The 20,023-nt window shown below is 39.3% G+C and overlaps 1 protein-coding gene across 1 annotated transcript; it reads left to right on the top strand.

Annotated features, from left to right (window-relative positions):
- The first annotated feature begins 1,601 nt into the window (after nt 1–1,601).
- On the top strand, nt 1,602–16,680 carry LOC132542400 (zinc finger protein 709-like). The gene is made up of 4 exons (XM_060204973.1): nt 1,602–1,921; nt 11,963–12,145; nt 12,429–12,481; nt 14,664–16,680. The coding sequence occupies exons 1-4, from the start codon at nt 1,907–1,909 to the stop codon at nt 16,237–16,239; spliced, it is 1,827 nt and encodes a 608-aa protein (XP_060060956.1). The 5' UTR covers nt 1,602–1,906; the 3' UTR covers nt 16,240–16,680.
- The last annotated feature ends 3,343 nt before the right edge of the window (nt 16,681–20,023 follow it).

Here is a 20,023-nt window from a genome sequence, read left to right as displayed (position 1 = left end):
CATACATACTTTTCAAACAAGGAAAATTTGTTCTGTGACCATGGGAATCTTTTACAATAAAATCCTACGGGAGTGAACCTGCTCTGTTCCCTCACAAATATATTCCAGTTTCCCCAACTGGGTTTATAGAGTACATCAATGACTACTGTTTGACCTTCCTTAATATAAGTGAGCTCCTTATATTCTATAATCCACTTCTTCGCTATACCAAAGGCCTCTTATGGTTCTCCCTGTTCAAAATCTTCAGCTTTCTTAGTTATATCATACAAAGATTTAAGCTACATTTGTAAGGTTCCTTCAATACATGAATGTAGCTACTCTAGCTAGCTGGGTTTGAGACTTATTCTGTGGTGTTGGTAGGGCCTTAATTTTGTCTGGCAGCCTCAGGAATTTAAGGTCCTGTGGTTGACCAATGTACTCCTAAGAACTTTACACTTTTGAGAGTCGTGCAGTAACACAGTGGGTTAAGTGTGCATGGCGTGAAGCACAAGGACCTGCGTAAGTATCCGGGGTTTCCCCACCTGCAGGGGAGTTGCTTCACAAGCAGTGAAGCAGGTCTATAGGTGTCTGTCTTTCTCTCCTCCTCTTTGTCTTCCCCTCCTCTGTACATTTCTCTGTGTCCTATCCAACAATAATGACAACAACAGCACTAATAGCTACAACGATAAAGAACAACAAGGGCAACAAAAGGGAAAATAGGAAGAAAGAAACAAAGAAAGAAAGAAAGAAAGAACCTCACACTTTCAGCAGGGCCTTGGACCTTATCCTGATTAATAGTCCATCCCTGTTGTCTAAGTTTTTTAACAGAGACATACAGAGCCTCTGTCACAGTGTCCTTATTCTGCCCTATAATTAAAAGATCATCTACATAAGAAAAACTTTCACATCCCTTTGTTAGCTGTAATGTCTCTAAGCTCGTTCTGAGGTTATTATGTGCAATTATAGGACTATTTCTGTACCCTTGTGGGACTCGAGTGAACTGATACTGCTTTCCCTGCCATGAGAATTTTGTAATCTCTCGAGATTCTGCTGCTAAAGGTATGGCAAAGAACATGTCAGTTAAGTCTATGGTGGCTAGCCATTTAGGTGAAGCCTTCCTAATTCTTAGAAATATATCTTCTACATCTGGTAATTGTCTGGGCATCTTTCCTGTTCTTTCACGAACTCTTCTATAGTCCATTGTCATCCTCCATTTAACGTTGGGCTTCTGAACTCTGAGTAGGTTCTGTAATTCCCTCCTTTAGCATTATCTTAATTGTTTCACTAATTTCTTCCATTCCTCCCTTAATTGGGTACTGATTGGTCAAGCTAGGTTCTGTGGGTGGTCATTTAATATCAAGTATATTTACAGTGGTTAGGCCACATGGAATTGCTTTAGCAATTCTCTTCATACATAAAAACTTAAGGAATATCTTACGTATTTATCCTATACATAAATATATTCTGGTGCATTACAACCTGCAAATCTAACTCTGATTTGCTTATCATAAGTCTTAATTACTAAATATACTATGGGTGCCTTAATCTCTCCTTAGACTGGTCTCTGAGCTTTGCGCCATGTGTCCTTAACATGCTGCACTACCGCCCAACTGCCCTTTTACTCGATTTTTGTGGATGCTTTTGCTGAAGAAAAATTTAAAGGGTTGGAAAGAGATGTCAGTAGAATTTGTGGGCTTTGTCATGGTCCTAATAGGCAGGATAACTTACTAAATGTTTCCATAACCTCTTCTGTTTACATTGAACAGCTAGAGTATTGTACCTTTTATTCACTACAGTATCTTCCACCTAGGGGCCATACTGTCCAGTGAAGAGGCTGTGCTGCTAGATTTAAAACAGAGTCTCAAGCTATTGCTGTCATTGATCTTCTATTTTCTGGCCTGAAAGACATTCAGGGAAAGAGGAAGAGATGGCAGTTTCTTGGGTAAGTGACTTGCCCCACATCAGAGTCTTTTTCCTCTGGAATAATTTGTCTTTTAATTTATTTTTTTTTTATAATTTATTTCTTTATTGGGGAATGAATGTTTTATATTTAACAGTAAATACAATAGTTTGTACATGCATAACATTCCCCAGATTCACATTTAACAATACAATCCCCACTATGTCATTCATCATCCTTCATGGACCTATATTCTCCCCACCTACCCACCCACCCCAGAGTCTTTTATTTTGGTGCAATACACTAATTCCATTTCAGGTTCTACTTGTGTTTTCCCTACTGATCTTGTTTTTCAACTTCGGCCTGAGAGTGAGATTATTCCATATTCATCCTTCTGTTTCTGACTTATTTCACTCAGCATGATTTTTTCAAGGTCCATCAAAGATCGGCTGAAAACGGTGAAGTCACGATTTTTTACAGCTGAGTAGTATTCCATTGTGTATAGATACCACAACTTGCTCAGCCACTCATCTGTTGTTGGACAGCTGGGTTGATTCCAGGTTTTGGCTATTACAAATTATGCTGCCAAGAACATATGTGTACACAGATCTTTTTGGATGGATGTGTTGGGTTCCTTAGGATATATCCCCAGGAGAGGAATTGAAGGATCATAGGGTAGGTCCATTTCTAGCCTTGTGAGAGTTCTCCAGACTGTTCTCCACAGAGGTTGGACCAATTGACATTCCCACCAGCAGTGTAGGAGGGTTCTTTTGACCCCACACCCTCTCCAGCATTTGCTGCCTTTTCTGATGCATGACATTCTCACAGGAGTGAAGTGATATCTCATTGTTGTCTTTATTAGTATTTCTCTGACAATCAGAGACTTGGAGCATTTTTTCATGTGTTTCTCGGCCTTTTGGATCTCTTCTGTGGTGAATATTCTGTCCAAGTCCTTCCCCCTTTTTTGGATGGGATTATTTGTTGTCTTGTTGTTGAATCTGGCAAGGTCTTTATATATGTTGGTTATTAAACTCTTATCGGATGTGTGGCATGTAAAGATCTCCCATTCTGTGAGGAGTCTCTTTTCCCATTCTGTGAGCTTCCACTTTTTGAGACTGTTACTAATCTTTTGTTGATTGTTAAGTGTTAGTTTCATTCCACTGTGGTCTGAGAAGATGCTTGGGACAATTTCAATGCTCTTGAATTGGCTGATGCTGTCTTTGTGGCCTAACATATGGTCTATCCTTGAGAATGATCCATGTGGATTTGAGTAAAATGTGTATTCCAGTTTCTTGGGATGAATGACTCTGAAAATGTCCAATAGTTCTAGTTTATCTATCTCTTCAGTTAGCTCCCTTATGTCTTTACGGATTTTCTTCCTGGATGGTCTATCAAGTTAAGAGAGTAGGGTGTCGAAGTCCCCTACTATGATTGTGTTACTGTTAATATATTGCTGTAGCTCTTTCAGTAGAAGTTTGATGTATTTAGATGGCTTCTCCTTGGGTGCATAGATGTTAATAATTGTTAAGTCCTGTTGATTGACTGATCCTCTGAGCATTAAGTAGTGTCCATTCCTATCTTTTTTAATCTTACCTATTTTAAAATCTATCATGTCAGATATGAGAAGCTGTTCCTGCCCTTTTTTGTGGGCCATTGGCTTCCATGATAGTTTTCCATCCTTTCACTTTAAGTCTGTGTTTGTCTTGTTGAGTTAGGTGGGTTTCCTCTAGACAGCATATTGTTGGGTTGTGTTTTCTGATCCATCTTCCTACTCTGTGTCTTTTAATAGGTGAATTAAGGCCATTGACATTTACTGAGATCAAAGATTGAAGATATTTTAACGCCATTCTTGTAGAGTTTTAGAGTGTTTTGATATATGTCCTATTTGTCGTGGTCTGGTTGTTTATAGGAGACCTTTTTGAACTTCTTTCAGGGTAGGCTTGGTGATGGTTGCTTCCTTCAACTGTTGCTTGTCTGAGAAGGTTTTGATGCCTCCATCTAATCTGAATGACAGTCTAGCAGGATATAGTATTTTTGGCTGAAATCCTTTCTCATTGAGCACTCGATAGATATCTTGCCATTCTCTTCTGGCCTATAGTGTTTGTATGGAGAAGTCTGCTGCTAATCTTATGGGTTTTCCTTTGTAGGTGACTCTTTGTTTTTCTCTTGCAGCCTTGAGGATCCTTTCTTTATCCTTATTCCTTTCCATTCTAAGTATGACATGTCTTGGTGTCTTTAGGTCTGGGTTAATTCTATTTGGGACCCTCTGGGCTTCTTGAATCTTTATGACTTTGATGTTGTCTAGACTAGAGAAATTTTCAGCTATTATGGCCTGGAGAATGCTTTCTTCCTCTCCTCTTTCTTCCTCTGGTAAGCCAATAATGCGTATATTGTTTCTTTTGAAGTCATCCCATAGGACTCTGTTGTTGTTTTCAGCATCTCTTAATCTCTTTTTGAGATCTCTTACTTCTTTTTTAGTTGTCTCTAATTCATCCTCAATCTTGCTAATTCTGTCTTCAGCCTCATAGATTCTATTCTCTCTGCCCTCTACTGCTTTCTGGAGTTCATCTATTTTATTGCCCTGCTCTGATACTGTTTTAGCTTATTCAGCTAGTTGCCTTCTTAGCTCAGCAATTTCAGCTTTCAGCTCTCTAATAACCATGAGATAATTAGAATTTTCTTCCATATTCTCATTTGTTGTTCCTGCATTTCTGATTACAATTTTTTCAAATTCTTTACTCACTCCTGTTATTATTTCCTTTGCTAATGTTTGGATGTTGAACGCGTTGTTTTGTGCTTCAACCTCTGGAGGACTTTTAGCTGGACTCTTGTCCTGGTTTGATTCTCCAATATTTTCTCTTGTTGTTTTAACCATTTTATATATTATGTTATGAGTTCCCTTTATCATTACTTTTCAAATTATTGATCACTATTGCCTGGATTGACTTGTGTCTAAGTAAGTTAATTAAAGGGTTTACAGTGGTGGAAGTTAACAGTTTTTTCAATCCATGAGTTGGAGCTCAGTGGTTTAAAAGCCTCTTTTTTTTTTCTTCCCTGTAGGCTATGGGAGCCTGAGGGCTTTTAAACTATCAATAGGCTTCTTAGCTTAATCACTGACTCCTGACCAAGGGATAAAGCAGGGTGTGGCAGAGATAATCCAGTGGTTATGCAAAGAGACTTTCACAGCCCGTCAGCTATGCCACCGAGGTATAGGTCTTCTCCTGAGTTTCCAGGTTAGATCTCTGTCCCCTGGTGTCCCTCCCTGCCACTGCTCCAGATTCTGAGGGTAGTAGCGATGGAGACTCAGAGTTGCATTCGGTGAGTGTCTCGGGAGTCCTTTCCTCCCTTAAGCTGTCCCCTTGTTGGTGGAGCAGACTGGAGGTGTTGTCTTAACTGACAAACTGCTGAACTGTTAGCAGTCACTTAATCTCTCTCTAGGCTCCTCTCTCTTCTCTGTCACCAGCCACATGTGTTTGTACTCACGGGTGATTTACTGGGTTCCTGTGGTCATTCTAGTCCTGTCTTGTTTCAGTCCCGGGTGGTCTCCTTTGGTATTCCTAGTTGATCCGGCAGAGGACTGTCTTTTAATTTATACGTGTTTAATTTACTGTCTTTATTTTGTCCATCATATTTCTGTATCTGTCTTTTTCTCTCTTTTTGCCAGGGTACTGCTCATCCCTGGCTTATATCCCTGGTTTATGGTCAGCGTATAGAACCTAGTACCTGAGAGCCTCAGACAGAAGCTTTGTTATCTTCTTCTCTCCTGTATTTCTCTTTACACTTACTCATTTATTTATTATTATTTAATTTTTTAAAGTCTCTTTAGATTTTTCAAAAATACTTTATTTTCCTTTTTCTTGCACTGGTTGTTTTTAATTGTCATCATTGTTAGATAGGATAGAGAGACATTGAGAGGGGAGGGGAAGACACAATTCGCTCTCCTATTCTTTATCCCTCTGGGATTATCGACCCAGTGTCATTATGGAGTCCAGAAGGTGTAAGGTCTGGCGTCTGTAATTCCTTCCCCACTGAACATGAGCATTGACATGTCAGTCCATACTTCCGACCTGACTCTATCTTTCCCTAGTGGTGCAGAGCTTTGGGGAAGCAGGATTCGTTTATTTTACATTTTTAAATGTATTTTATTTTTAACTTGATTTAAAAAAATTTTTTAATTGTCTTTATTTATGTACTTATTTGGATAGACACAGCTGGAAATCAAGAGGGAAGGATGGGATAGCAAGAAAGAGATATAGACAGACACCTGCAGCACAGCCTCACCACTCAAGGAGCTTTTCCCCAGCAGATGGGGACCGGGGACGCGAACCTGGGTCCTTGAGCACTGTAACATGTGTGCTCAACCAGGTGCACCATGACCCGGCACCTTTACTCTTCAAACTCTTACTTTCCATTTTGTATTATCACTGAGACTCTGTGTCAACATTCTCAAATGTCATGTTACATATAGATATAGTTATAGATATAGATATAGATGATATAGATATAGATATATACAAGAAATGGGGGCGGGGTGAATCCCATACAATTGTGAGACTTCCCTCTACAGCCTTTGGCGAGATGGGTGTTGAACCCATCTGGGATCTCTCAGGTGATCATTTGTGGTCTCTACTTGGTAGGACCCCAGAAAGACACTGCAAAATAATTTTTGAATACCGAGACATAACTCGTGTTGTAAGTGCAACTTTGTCATATGCAGATACTGAGTTTCAAGCCCTGACAACACAGATAGACTTGAACGGGAGGGGAAACTTCATGAGTGTTCCACTGGTGTCTTTCCTTTTTTTTCTCTAATCTTCTATCTAGAGAAAATAAATAAAATTGTTTCACCAGGAATAGTGGAATCATGCACAAATGAGGTTCATTAGAATACATACTTCCTTATATCCAGAGTCTTCAATTTCTCTCTCTTTTTTTTTTCTCTTTATTGGGGGATTAATGTTTTATATTCAACAGTAAATACAATAGTTTATACATACATAACATTCCCCAGTTTCCCATTTAACAATACAACCCCCACTATGTCATTTATTATCCTTCATGGACCTGTATTCTCCCCACCCACCCACCCACCCCAGAGTCTTTTTTTTGGTGCAACATGCCAATTCAATTTCAGGTTCTACTTGTGTTTTCTTTTCTGATCTTGTTTTTCAACTTCTACCTGATAGTGAGATCATCCCATATTCATCCTTCTGTTTCTCACTTATTTCACTCAACATGACTTTTTAAAGGTCCATCCAAGATCGGCTGAAAATGGTGAAGTCGCCATTTTTTACAGCTGAGTAGTATTCCATTGTGTATAGATACCACAACTTGCTCAGCCACTCATCTGTTGTTGGACACCTGGGTTGCTTCCAGGTTTTGGCTATTACAAATTGTGCTGCCATGAACTTATGTGTACACAGATCTTTTTGGATGGATGTGTTGGGTTCCTTAGGATATATCCCCAGGAGAGGAATTGAAGGATCATAGGGTAGGTCCATTTCTAGCCTTGTGAGAGTTCTCCAGACTGTTCTCCACAGAGGTTGTACCAATTGACATTCCCACCTGCCCCGACCAGCAGGGCGGTGAACAGGGGCTAGGAACCCAATGAAACCTGAAATGAAGGAACATGAGACACGAGAGAACAACAGCAAGTCAAGTTTCTGATCAAGCTGTAAATTTTATTGAGAACACAGGCATTATAAGGCTTTGGGGAAGGAGAGGGAATGCTGGAGGAGGGGAAGGGGGAGCAAACTTCAAAGTGGAATGTTCCTTGCAACAAATGGCAGGAACCAACCTGTGTGTTGACTCACTTGTGTTGACTCACTTGATTACTGATAAATGGTTTACCTAAGGGGAAATGGCCTGCCCAGGGGGGAATTAACATTTGTCTTGAGGGGTTCCGTTGTCTCAAAGCTTATCATCTATGAAGCAGAGAAATGGCTCCTGGCATATCCTCCCTTTGTTATAATTTAAAATTGAGGCAGGCAATGTGGGTGAGGAGCAGAGACCCTAACAGCAGGTTTGGTGGGCGTAACCAGAGGAGGGAAGTATTGACCTGATTCCTCCCGCGGGGTGGGTGCAAAACCAACCTTCCCGCATCTTATAAGGCTCTTGATGTCTTTTTGGGGAGGGGAGGCAGAGCCACAGTTTCTAGGGAAACAATTTTTGTTGCTGACACCAACCTCCATGCAAATCAGGTTTGCTTCATGGGGGACTCAGAGGCGGACTATAGGGTCCTCCCCCTGCAGTGCTTTGCCTTGCACCCCTTACTGGTGTCCTTACCCTGCCACGGTTGGATGTCTCGATGCATAATTCTGAGTTTTATGCCATCCGAAAAGGGGGTCTGTCATCCTCAGGTTCAGCCAGGCCTCTGTCAGCCAAATCAAGTCTGTAATAATGTATTTGCAAAGGTTTTGATGCCAAGGAGTCAATCTGCCGTTTTATAAAATCAGTAATCTTATTAAAAATAAAGAGTCTTAAGGTAATCATTAACAAAAGACTAATAAGGGTCCCATAAGGGGCTATGTAGTGACTCAAGACTATTTGTGGTGGAGTCTATAACCTGTTGTAATTTGTCAGAAAATTCATGGGAGGAATATATAGAGTGTCCTAGCGTGCCACCAGCAAGTCTAAGGGAAGCAGTCAGTGGATGTGATGTCCAGGGGAAGAAACACAGCACGTCTGGTCTTCTGGTCAGCGCCAACTGATGAAATTTTTCTTCTTCATAGAGGGTCAGCTGTGGAACAAGCAAAACTAGGAGGCAAGGACCAGGTAGAGAAGAATTGACATGAAAATATAGGATGGTGTTGTACCAAAACACAGAGGAGGTACATACACATTAGAAGTTAAGGTGAGGTTCCTTGAACATGAGGAATATTTTTGAGAAAAGTGAGCAGTCAATAAGCATGCAAAGATGAAGTCAGCAGTAGTAGGTCAGCAGAAAGAGAAGACTTGGATAGGCTGGTGAGGTCGGATATCTCCGTGGCAATCTATGCGAGTCTTTGCGTTACCCCCCTCGGGCCGCGGTAACTCAGTGAATTCGGGTAGGCCTACCCTCTCGATCAGCGGAGTTTCTAGGTCCAGAAGGCTTCTTCGCCCCACGTTCCAGGCGCCAGAATGCCCCGACCAGCAGGGCGGTGAACAGGGGCTAGGAACCCAATGAAACCTGAAATGAAGGAACATGAGACACGAGAGAACGACAGCAAGTCAAGTTTCTGATCAAGCTGTAAATTTTATTGAGAACACAGGCATTATAAGGCTTTGGGGAAGGAGAGGGAATGTTGGAGGAGGGGAAGGGGGAGCAAACTTCAAAGCGGAATGTTCCTTGCAACAAATGGCAGGAACCAAACTGTGTGTTGACTCACTTGTGTTGACTCACTTGATTACTGATAAATGGTTTACCTAAGGGGAAATGGCCTGCCCAGGGGGGAATTAACATTTGTCTTGAGGGGTTCCGTTGTCTCAAAGCTTATCATCTATGAAGCAGAGAAATGGCTCCTGGCATCCACCAGCAGTGTAGGAGGGTTCCTTTGACCCCACACCCTCTCCAGCATTTGCTGCTGTTACCTTTTCTGATGTATGACATTCTCACAGGAGTGAAGTGATATCTCACTGTTGTCTTGATTTGCATTTCTCTGACAATCAGAGACTTGGAGCATTTTTTCATGTATTTCTCGGCCTTTTGGATCTCTTCTGTGGTGAATATTCTGTACAAGTCCTCCCCCCATTTTTGGATGGGGTTATTTGTTGTGTTGTTGAGTCTGGCAAGCTCTTTATATATGTTGGTTATTAAACTCTTACCTGATGTGTGGCATGTAAAGATCTTCTCCCATTCTGTGAGGGTTCTCTTGGTTTGGATAGTGGTTTCTTTTGCTGTAATTTCTCTCTTTTTTAAAGTAGATTTTTAAAATAGTTATTTAATATAGGATTGAGGCAGAGAGAAATAGATGGGGCAGGGGAGATAGAAAGGAAGAGAGATAGAAACCTGTAGCCCTGCTTCACATTTCAAGAAACTTTCCTGTTGGTATGCTTTCATTAGTTTAATCCCCCCTGCTTAACACTATTCTATTTACATAACCACTTCATTCTATTTACATAACTGCTGTTAACAAGCACCACCCTCCCTCCAGGGCATTGGTGGTTCAGTGATAGAATTCTTGCCTGCTCCACCCCCTCTCCTTGTCATACCCTGATTTTCACCAGTCACTTTTCTCTCCACCCTCTCTGCGTCACATCCTGTTCCCACCCTACTGGGCTAGTATATTTATAAGGACAAATTGTTTGTAGTTTTTAGTTTAGCTTAGCTCAGCTTAGATTGTGCTGAGTCCTGCATGAATAAAGAGATACTGCGTACAGCTCAACCATGAGTCCCTGGTCATCTGTTACCCGCCCCTGAAGCCAGCCCATCGAAAACAACACTTTCCTTCTGTTGGTGCGGCCAGGGGGCTTGAAATGGGTCTTTGCACACTAAAAAATGAACACATAACCAACGGTGCCACCACTTGTCCACCTATCCTTCTTTTTTCTCTCTATGTAGCATTCTATGTGGGATGAATAATTCTTATGTTGATTAGTGGTGTAGGACTGTTGAAAATGTTTTAAATTTTGCAGATAAAATTAGTAACAATTCAATATTCCTACTGAGAAAGATGTCTGTCCTGGGATATCAGAGACCTAGCAAAATTCTGCTTAGTTTCCATGTGTGCTTTCTATAACCTTTGTCTAAGGTATTATAAAAATCAGTAATCTTCCAAAGGGTAATGAACCAGAATTACTCATTTTTAAAAAAATAAAATAAAAATTATTGTTATTGAATACTTTTATCTGTCAGTGATTGTGATTTTTTTTAAATATTTATTTATTCCCTTTTGTTGCCCTTGTTCCTTTTTTGTTGTAGTTATTAGTTATTTTTAAAAATTTTTTTATTATATTTATTTTCCCCTTTGTTGTCCTTGTTTTTAATTGTTGCTGTTGTTATTGATGTTCTCATTGTTGCATAGGACAGAGAGAAATGGAGAGACGAGGGGAAGACAGAGAGGGAGCGAGAAAGATAGACACCTGCAGACCTGCTTCATCGCCTGTGAAGTGACTCTCTCTATCTCAGTGTGTCTGTGTCAGTTGAAATTATTATTCATGTGTGAAAAATGAAATAATGTTTATTTTCTTTTAATGAGAAGAACTGAAAGTACTAGGAAGACACAGCAGACTTTGAGCTCTAAGTCCCCAGGAGCTATAGGTTCAATTCCATTTACTTTCTACTTCACTCTACCTATCAAATTCTCTTCACCTATATATACTTTGTATTATGAATAAGGAAGACAATATCCAAAAGTGCTCAGCCCTTGTGAAGAGTGCCTCACATCCGTGCATGTGAGAATTAGGATATTGAATCTAGGTCCTTTTATAAGGCAGCATGAGCACCCTATAAGTTGTACTCCGACACAGCCACTAAGGTAATATCATTTACTAATTACAAAAGTATAGATGGGGAATAGTGAGTATAGGGTTACCTCCATGTACTCAGGGCCTCGTGAAAGAGAGTCCAATGTTCAAATCAATGTACCAACTTCTAGAGCATGATTAAGAAATATTTGGTTTTTGGGAGTGGGGTGGTAGCGCAGTGGGTTAAGCGCAGGTGGCGCAAAGCACAAGGACCGGCATAAGGATCCCGGTTCGAACCCGGCTCCCCACCTGCCGGTGAAGCAGGTCTGCAGGTGTCTATCTTTCTCTCCTCCTCTCTGTCTTCCCCTCCTCTCTCCATTTCTCTCTCTCCTATCCAACAATGACGACAACAAAAATAATAACTACAACAATAAAACAATAAGGGCAACAAAAGGGAATAAATAAATAAAATAAAATATTTTAAAAAACAATAATAACTACAACAATAAAAAAACCAACAAGGGCAACAAAGGGAATAAATAAATAAATATAAAAAAAGAAAGAAATATTTGGTTTTCACGTAATCAAAGACATGTTTGTAGATGAGACAATCATTCACAGGCTTCCTAAAGTAGAGACTGAATGACTAATCTGCTGTCACTCACATTTTCTCACATGAACACATTGCATATATTTTAGGGCTCAGTGACCTATGAAGATATAACTGTGATATTCACTCAAGAGGAGTGGGCACTATTGAATCCTTCAGAGAAGAAACTCTACAGAGATGTGATGTGTGAAAACTTGAGGAACTTTCATTCCCTAGGTAACTCTAACTGCCTTAAATTTTCAACTAGAAGACAAATCACTTTTTGTTCACCAGTGTAGAGACAAAGATACTGTTCAGTGAACAAGGTTTGATTGTGACTCATGATGGATGAAAAGTTTAATTGATTTGTATAATTTCTTTTTGTATTAATTTCTTTTTTCTTTTTTTTTTTACCAGAGCACAGTTCAGCTCTGGCTTATGGTGGTTTGGGGGATTGAACCTGAGACTTTGTAGCTTCAGGCATGAGAGTCTGTTTGCATAACCATTATGCTGTCTACCCTCCTCCTCGATTTTTATAATTTCTAATACGTTTCATATTTTGCAATTTTAGAAAAGATACAAGAACATTCCACCAAAGGGCAGCATATCTTGCATGGAAGTAAACAAAGGTGAGAGTCACATTTACAATAAAACATGATGTACCACCTAAAAAATGACTGTGTTTTCAAAAGTGTTGTCTCTATAATTTATTGAGATCAGGTGCCTGCATGGTTTCCCTATATAAGGAGACTCATGGGTTCTTAAATGTGTGCTCTCTACTGACCTAACAATTGCATATGACCCCTTTTAATACAGTTCATTCAGAAAATGAAAGTTATAGTCACTGCCACAAATAGAGCAATTTTTAAATGAGCAAATCAAAAATACTTCATGACTAGGTTATAGAATCGTTGGACAAGTGACTCCAATGTGATGTATGTGGTGTACATGACTGAAGTTCCCATTTGAGGCACTGAGTACCATAATGAAGTCCTACATTATCTGTCTTTTCTCCACTTTACACGAAAATCTTTCTCACATGTAACAAGTAAGTGGAAAATTTTAAATTGAGGCAAAGATGTTAAGTATTTATAAAATAGTACACTTGGAAGCAATAAGACTATCTTCAGTGTATGAATATCTATATTAAATATTTTTAATTCATTTTCTGTTTTGTTGTCCTTGTTTTTCATTGTTGTAGTTATTGATGTTGTCATTGTTAGATAGAACAGAGAGAAATGGAGAGAGGGGGGAAGACAGAGAGGGGGAGAGAAAGATCGATATCTGCAGACCTGCCTCACCACCTGTGAAGCAACCCCCCTGCAGGTGGGGAGCCGGGGGCTGGAACTGCGATCCTTGTAAATATCTATTTTTTTTAATATTTATTTATTTTTCCTGTTGTTGTCCTTTATTATTGTTGTTGTTATTGATGTCGTCATTGTTGGATTGGAGAGAGGATGGGGAGACAAAGAGGGGGGGAGAAAGACAGACACGTGTAGACCTGCTTCACCACTTGTGAAGTGACTCCCCTGCAAGTGGGGAGCCGGGGGCTCGAACTTGGACCCTCATGCCAATCCTTGTGTATTGTGCCACATGCACTTAACCTGCTGTGCTACCACCCGACTCGCTTTTTTTTTATATTTATTTTATTTATTTATTCCCTTTGTTGCCCTTGTTGTTTTATTGTTGTAGTTATTATTGTTGTTGTCGTCGTTGTTGGGTAGGACAGAGAGAAATGGAGAGAGGAGGGGAAGACAGAGAGGAGGAGAGAAATATAGACACCTGCAGTCCTGCTTCACCGCCTGTGAAGCGACTCCCCTGCAGGTGGGGAACCGGGGCTTGAACCGGGATCCTTATGGCGGTCCTTGTGCTTTGCGCCACCTGCGCTTAACCCGCTGCGCTACAGCCCGACTCCCGTCAATATCTATATTTTTATGATACTTAGACGTAGCCGTTCCAGAAAAGATCAATATTTCTAGTGGAAAATTTCAACACAGAGCCAAAACTTGCTATTAACCAATAGAAGTTCAATTAATGCATGCAAAATATCTCTAATGATACCATTCTATTTGGCATAATATATTTATATGAAAGTATTTAGGTATTATGAGTTTTTATTTATTTACTTATGTATTGGATAGGGACACAAAGAAATGAATAGGAGGTACAGAGGGGAGGTAGAGAGGGGAGAGACAAAAACTCCTGCATTCCTACTTCACCACTTGCAAAGCTTTCTACCTGCAGGTAGGGATGTGCACTTGAACCCTCTTCTTTGCTTGTTGTAGCATGTGCGCTCAAGCAGGTACACCACTGCCAAGCCCTTTTTACTATTTATTTTAACTTTACTTTTAACTTGATTTTTTAAATTATTTTTCAATATCTGGTTATTTCAGTATATGTTTTTTTAAAAACACTTAATTATACCTTTTGTTGTCCTTGTTTTTTATTGTTGTTGTAGTTATTATTGTTGTTATTATTTATATTGTCATTGTTCGATAGGACAGAGAGAAATGGAAAAAGAAGGGGTAAGACAGAGAGGGGGAGAGAAAGACATCTGCTTACCTATTTTAACTGCCTGTGAAGCAACTCCCCTGCAGGTGGGGAGCCAGGGGCTCAAACCAGGATCCTTACAGTTTGAGCCACGTATGCTTAACCCATTTCGCTACCACTCGACTCCCTCAGTATATGTTTTAGTCAAATCTATTCCTAATGTCTGATTTTGTGGCTTATTAAGTAAATAATGTCCTGCATTTTGATAATTAATTAAAGTGTTATTCATTGAAATGTCATTAATTGTTAATTATTTTACAGTAATACAACAGTAGAAATCTCTGAGGGCAAAGACAGTCAGAATGCTGGAATATCTCAAGAATGTGAAGTATACAGCAAATTATTCACTTATCCTATTCATCTTCAAAAACACGTAAGAATTCACAGTGGAGAGAAACCCTATGAATATAAACAATGTAATGGAACATTCAAGAGATCCAGTCATCTTTGGAAACATGAAAAAACTGACAGTGGAGAGAAACCCTATGAATGTAAACAATGTAGTAAAACATTCAGTTGTTCTAGTCATCTTCATATACATGAACGAATTCACAGTGGAGAGAAACCCTATGAATGTAAACAATGTAATAAAACATTTAGTTGTTCCAGTCATCTTCAGAGACATGAAAGAATTCACAGTGGAGAGAAACCCTATGAATGTAAACAATGTAGTAAAACATTTAGTTGTTCCAGTCATCTTCAGAGACATGAAAGAATTCACAGTGGAGCGAAACCCTATGAATGCAAACAATGTAGTAAAACATTCAGTGATTTCAGTACTCTTCGGGCACATGAAAGAATTCATAGTGGAGAGAAACCCTATGAATGTAAACAGTGTAGTAAAACATTCAGTGATTCCAGTCTTCGTCGGAGACATGAAAGAATTCACAGTGGAGAGAAACCCTATGAATGTAAACAGTGTAGTAAAACATTCAGTTCTTCCAGTAGTCTTCGGGCACATGAAAGAATTCACAGTGGAGAGAAACCCTATGAATGTAAACAATGTAGTAAAACATTCAGTTCTTCCAGTAGTCTTAGGGTACATGAAAGAATTCACAGTGGAGAGAAACCCTATGAATGTAAACAGTGTAGTAAAACATTCAGTTATGCCAGTAATCTTTGGGCACATGAAAGAACTCACAGTGGAGAGAAACCCTATAAATGCAAACAGTGTAGTAAAACATTCAGTGATTGTAGTAGTCTTCGGAGGCATGAAAGAATTCACACTGGAGAGAAACCCTATGAATGTAAACTGTGTAATAAAACATTCAGTTGTTCCAGTAGTCTTCGGGTACATGAAAGAATTCACAGTGGAGAGAAACCCTATGAATGTAAACAGTGTACTAAAACATTCAGTTATGCCAGTAATCTTTGGGCACATGAAAGAACTCACAGTGGAGAGAAACCCTATGAATGTAAACAATGTAGTAAAACATTTAGTGATTCCAGTACTCTTCGGGCACATGAAAGAATTCACAGTGGAGAGAAACCCTATGAATGTAAACAATGTAGTAAAACATTCAGTTATTCCAGTAGTCTTCGGGCACATGAAAGAATTCACAGTGGAGAGAAACCCTATGAATGTAAACAATGTAGTAAAACATTCAGTTCTTCCAGTAGTCTTCGGGCACATGAAAGAATTCACAGTGGAGAGAAACCCTATGAATGTAAGTTGTGTAGTAAAGCATTCAGTCAATCCATTGGTCTTCGGGCACATGAAAGAATTCACAGTGGAGGGAAACACTATGAATGTAAAAAATGTAGTAAAACATTCGGGCATTCCAGTCATCTTCGGAAACATGAAAGAATTCACAGTGGAGAGAAACCCTATGAATGAAGTGTAGTAAAACATTCAGTTATTGCAGTAGTCTTCAGTAGCAATAACAATAAAATCTATAATAAAAATGGAAAAGCAAGGCAACAAAAGGAATAATAAAAAATAAAAACAACAAATAAAAATAAGAAAAAGACAAAAACCTTTATCTTGGTTCATCACTCATGAAGTTTTTCCTTTTGCATTTAGGGAACAGGGGCTTGGATTTGGTTCTTTTGCATGGTACCATGTTCACAGCACTAAACCCTACCACCAAGTCCCCATTGAAAAAAATTTTTTAAATACAGGGTAAGGTTTTGCATCATCTAAACTAGAGCCCCCCCCCAAAAAAAAAAAAAAAAAGAATATTGGGAGTCAGACTGTAGTGCCAGTGGCACAAAGCCCAAGGACTTCTGGCTGAGAAATCTGTGGTATACACACACAATGGAATACTATGCAGCTATTAAGGACAATGAACCCACCTTCTGTGACCCATTGTACAGAACTAGAAGGAATTAAGTTATTTGAGCTAAGTCAGAAATATAGAGATGAGTATGGGACGATCCCACTCACCAACAGAAGTGAAAAAGATCATAGGGAAAGTAAAAGGATGTGACTAAATAGAGAGTAGGACAGCAACATAAAACTCTGGTGAGTTGGAGGGTGTACATTTGCCTTCCTGGGGCTGCAGGGGAGGGGTTGTGAGGGTGGGTTGGTGGAATGGGACACAGTCATGGTAGTGGGAATGGTGTTTATATACACTCCTATTAAACTATAGTCATATAAATCACTAATATGAGGGGGAAAATTGTATGTCTCAAACTTTTTAAAACACAGACTGAGACTTAATCATTGGGGAATTAATGTTTTACATTCAACAGTAAATACAATAGTTTGTACATGCATAATATTCCCCAGTTTCCCATTTAACAATACAACTCCTACTATGTCATTTATCATTCTTCATGGACCTGTATTCTCCCCACCCACGCACCCCAGAGTCTTTTACTTTGGTACAAAACGCCAATTCCATTTCAGGTTCTACTTGTGTTTTCTGATCTTGTTTTTCAACTTTTACCTGATAGTGAGATCATCCCATATTCATCCTTCTGTTTCTGACTTATTTCACTCAACATGACTTTTTAAAGGTCCATCCAAGATCAGCTGAAAACGGTGAAGTCACCATTTTCTACAGCTGAGTAGTATTCCATTGTGCATATATACCACAACTTGCTCAGCCACTCATCTGTTGTTGGACACCTGGGTTGCTTCCAGGTTTTGGCTATTACAAATTGTGCTGCCAAGAACATATGTGTACACAGATCTTTTTGGATGGATGTGTTGGGTTCCTTAGGATATATCCCAAGGAGGGGAATTGCAGGGTCATAGGGAAGGTCCATTTCTAGCCTTGTGAGAGTTATCCAGACTGTTCTCCATAGAGGTTGGGCCAATTGACATTCCCACCAGCAGTGCAGGAGGGTTCCTTTGACCCCACAACCTCTCCAGCATTTGCTGCTGTTACCTTTTCTGATGTATGACATTCTTACAGGAGTGAAGTGATATCTCATTGTTGTCTTGATTTGCATTTCTCTGACAATCAGAGACTTGGAGCATTTTTTCATGTGTTTCTCAACCTTTTGGATCTCTTCTGTAGTGAATATTCGGTACAAGTCCTCCCCTCATTTTTGGATGGGGTTATTTGTTGAGTTATTTATGGGGTTATTTGTCTTGTTGAGTCTGGCAAGCTCTTTATATATGTTGGTTATTAAACTCTTACCTGATGTGTGGCATGTAAAGATCTTCTCCCATTCTGTGAGGGGTCTCTTGTTTTGGGTAGTGGTTTCTTTTGCTGTGAAGAAGCTTTTTAATTTGATGTAGTCCCATAGGTTTATACTTGCCTTAGTCTTCTTTGTAATTGGATTCGCTTCATTGAAAATGTCTTTAAAATTTATGCAGAAAGGAGTTCTGCGAATATTTTCTTCTAAGTATTTGATAGTTTGTGGTCTAACATCTGAGTCCTTGATCCACTTGGAATTTACTTTTGTATTTGGTGAAATACAGTGATTCAGTTTCATTCTTCTGCATGTTTCAACCCATTATTTCCAACACCATTTGTTGAAGAGACTCTGCTTTCTCCATGTAATAGTCTGAGCCCCTTTGTCGAAGATTAGATGTTAATAGGTGTGGAGCCTCATTTCTATGGTCTCAGTTCTATTTCACTGGTCAGTGTGTCTGTTCATGTTCCAGTACCAAGCAGTTTTGATGACAATAGCCCTATAATACAGTTTGAGATCTGGGAGTGTGATGTCTCCGGTTCTGTTCTTTTTTCTCAAGATTGTTTTGGCAATTCTAGGTCTTTTCTGGTTCCAGATAAACATTTGTAGCATTTTTTCTATTCTCCTAAAAAATGTGCTTGGGATCTTGATAGGGATAGCATTAAATTTGTAGATGGCTCTGGGTAATATATTCATTTTGATGATGTTAATTCTTCCAACCCATGAACATGGAATATCTTTCCACTTCTTTGTGTCTTTTTCAGTTTCTTTGAGTAGTGACTCATAATTTTCAGTATACAATTCTTTCACTTTTGTTAGGTTTACTCCTTGATATTTTATTGCTTTTGTTGCTATAGTAAAAGGAATTGATTTCTGGATTTCAATTACTTCTAACTTAGTGTTTGCATAAAGGAATGCCACTGAGTTTTGAATGTTAATTTCATAGCCTGACACCTTACTGTATTGCCTGATGATTTCCAAAAGCTTCTTGCTGGATTCCTTAGGTTTTTCCATGTATACTCTCATGTCATCTGCAAATAAGGAGAGTTTGACTTCTTCTCTTCCAGTCTGTATCCCTTTAATTCCTTGATCCTGCCTGATTGCTATGGCAAGAACTTCCAACACTATGTTGAATAGTAATGGTGATAGAGGGCAGCCCTGTCTAGTACCTGATCTGAGGGGAAATGCTTCCAGTTTTTCACCATTGAGTATGATGTTGGCTGTAGGTTTGCTATATATAGACTCCATTATCTTCAGGAATTTTCCATCTATTCCCATTTTTTGTAGTGTTTTGATCATAAAGGGATGTTGTATTTTGTCAAAGACTTTCTCTGCATCTATTGATATGACCGTGTGGTTTTTTGGTCTTGCTTTTGTTGATGTGGTGGATCACATTGATTGATTTACATATATTAAACCAACCTTGCATGCCTGGGATAAACCCCACTTGGTCATGATGAACAATCTTTTTAATACACTGCTGTATCCAGTTGGCTAGAATTTTGTTCAGTATTTTAGCATCTATGTTCATCAGAGATATTGGTCTGTAATTTTTTTTTTTAGTTGTGTCCCTGTCTGTTTTTGGTGTCAGGGTGATGTTGGCTTCATATAAGCTGGCACGGAGTATGCCAGTGTCTTCAGTCTTCTGGAAGACTTTTAAAGTAGAGGTATTAGTTCTTGTTTGAAGGTTTTGTAGAAGTCATTAGTAAAACCATCTGGTCTAGGACTTTTATTTTTGGGGAGGTTTTGGATAACTGTTTCAATTTCATTGGCTGTGATGGGCCTGTTCATGTTATCCACTTCCTCTTTACTTAGTTTTGGAAGTTGGTAGGCATCTAGGAAATCATTTTTTCCAGGTTCTCTAGCTTGGTGGCATATAGTTGTTCATAGAAACCTCGCATATATGTTGAATTTCTGTGGTGTCTGTTGTGATATCTCCTCTTTCATTTCCTATCCGATTTATTTGGGTCTTCTCCCTTTTTTGTTTTGTGAGTCTGGCTAAAGTTTTGTCGATTTTGTTTACTCTTTCGAAG

This window comes from Erinaceus europaeus, chromosome 13 (assembly GCF_950295315.1).
Source record: "Erinaceus europaeus chromosome 13, mEriEur2.1, whole genome shotgun sequence".
In the NCBI taxonomy this organism is placed as follows: domain Eukaryota; kingdom Metazoa; phylum Chordata; class Mammalia; order Eulipotyphla; family Erinaceidae; genus Erinaceus; species Erinaceus europaeus.
Note: the sequence above shows the minus strand (reverse complement) of the source record. Positions and strands in the feature narration are given on the sequence as shown.

Coding starts and splice junctions, on each gene's coding strand:
- LOC132542400 (XM_060204973.1), top strand. Junction 12,146..12,428: donor AAATCACTTTTTGTTCACCA/GTGTAGAGACAA, acceptor ATTTTAGAAAAG/ATACAAGAACATTCCACCAA. Junction 12,482..14,663: donor TTGCATGGAAGTAAACAAAG/GTGAGAGTCACA, acceptor ATTATTTTACAG/TAATACAACAGTAGAAATCT.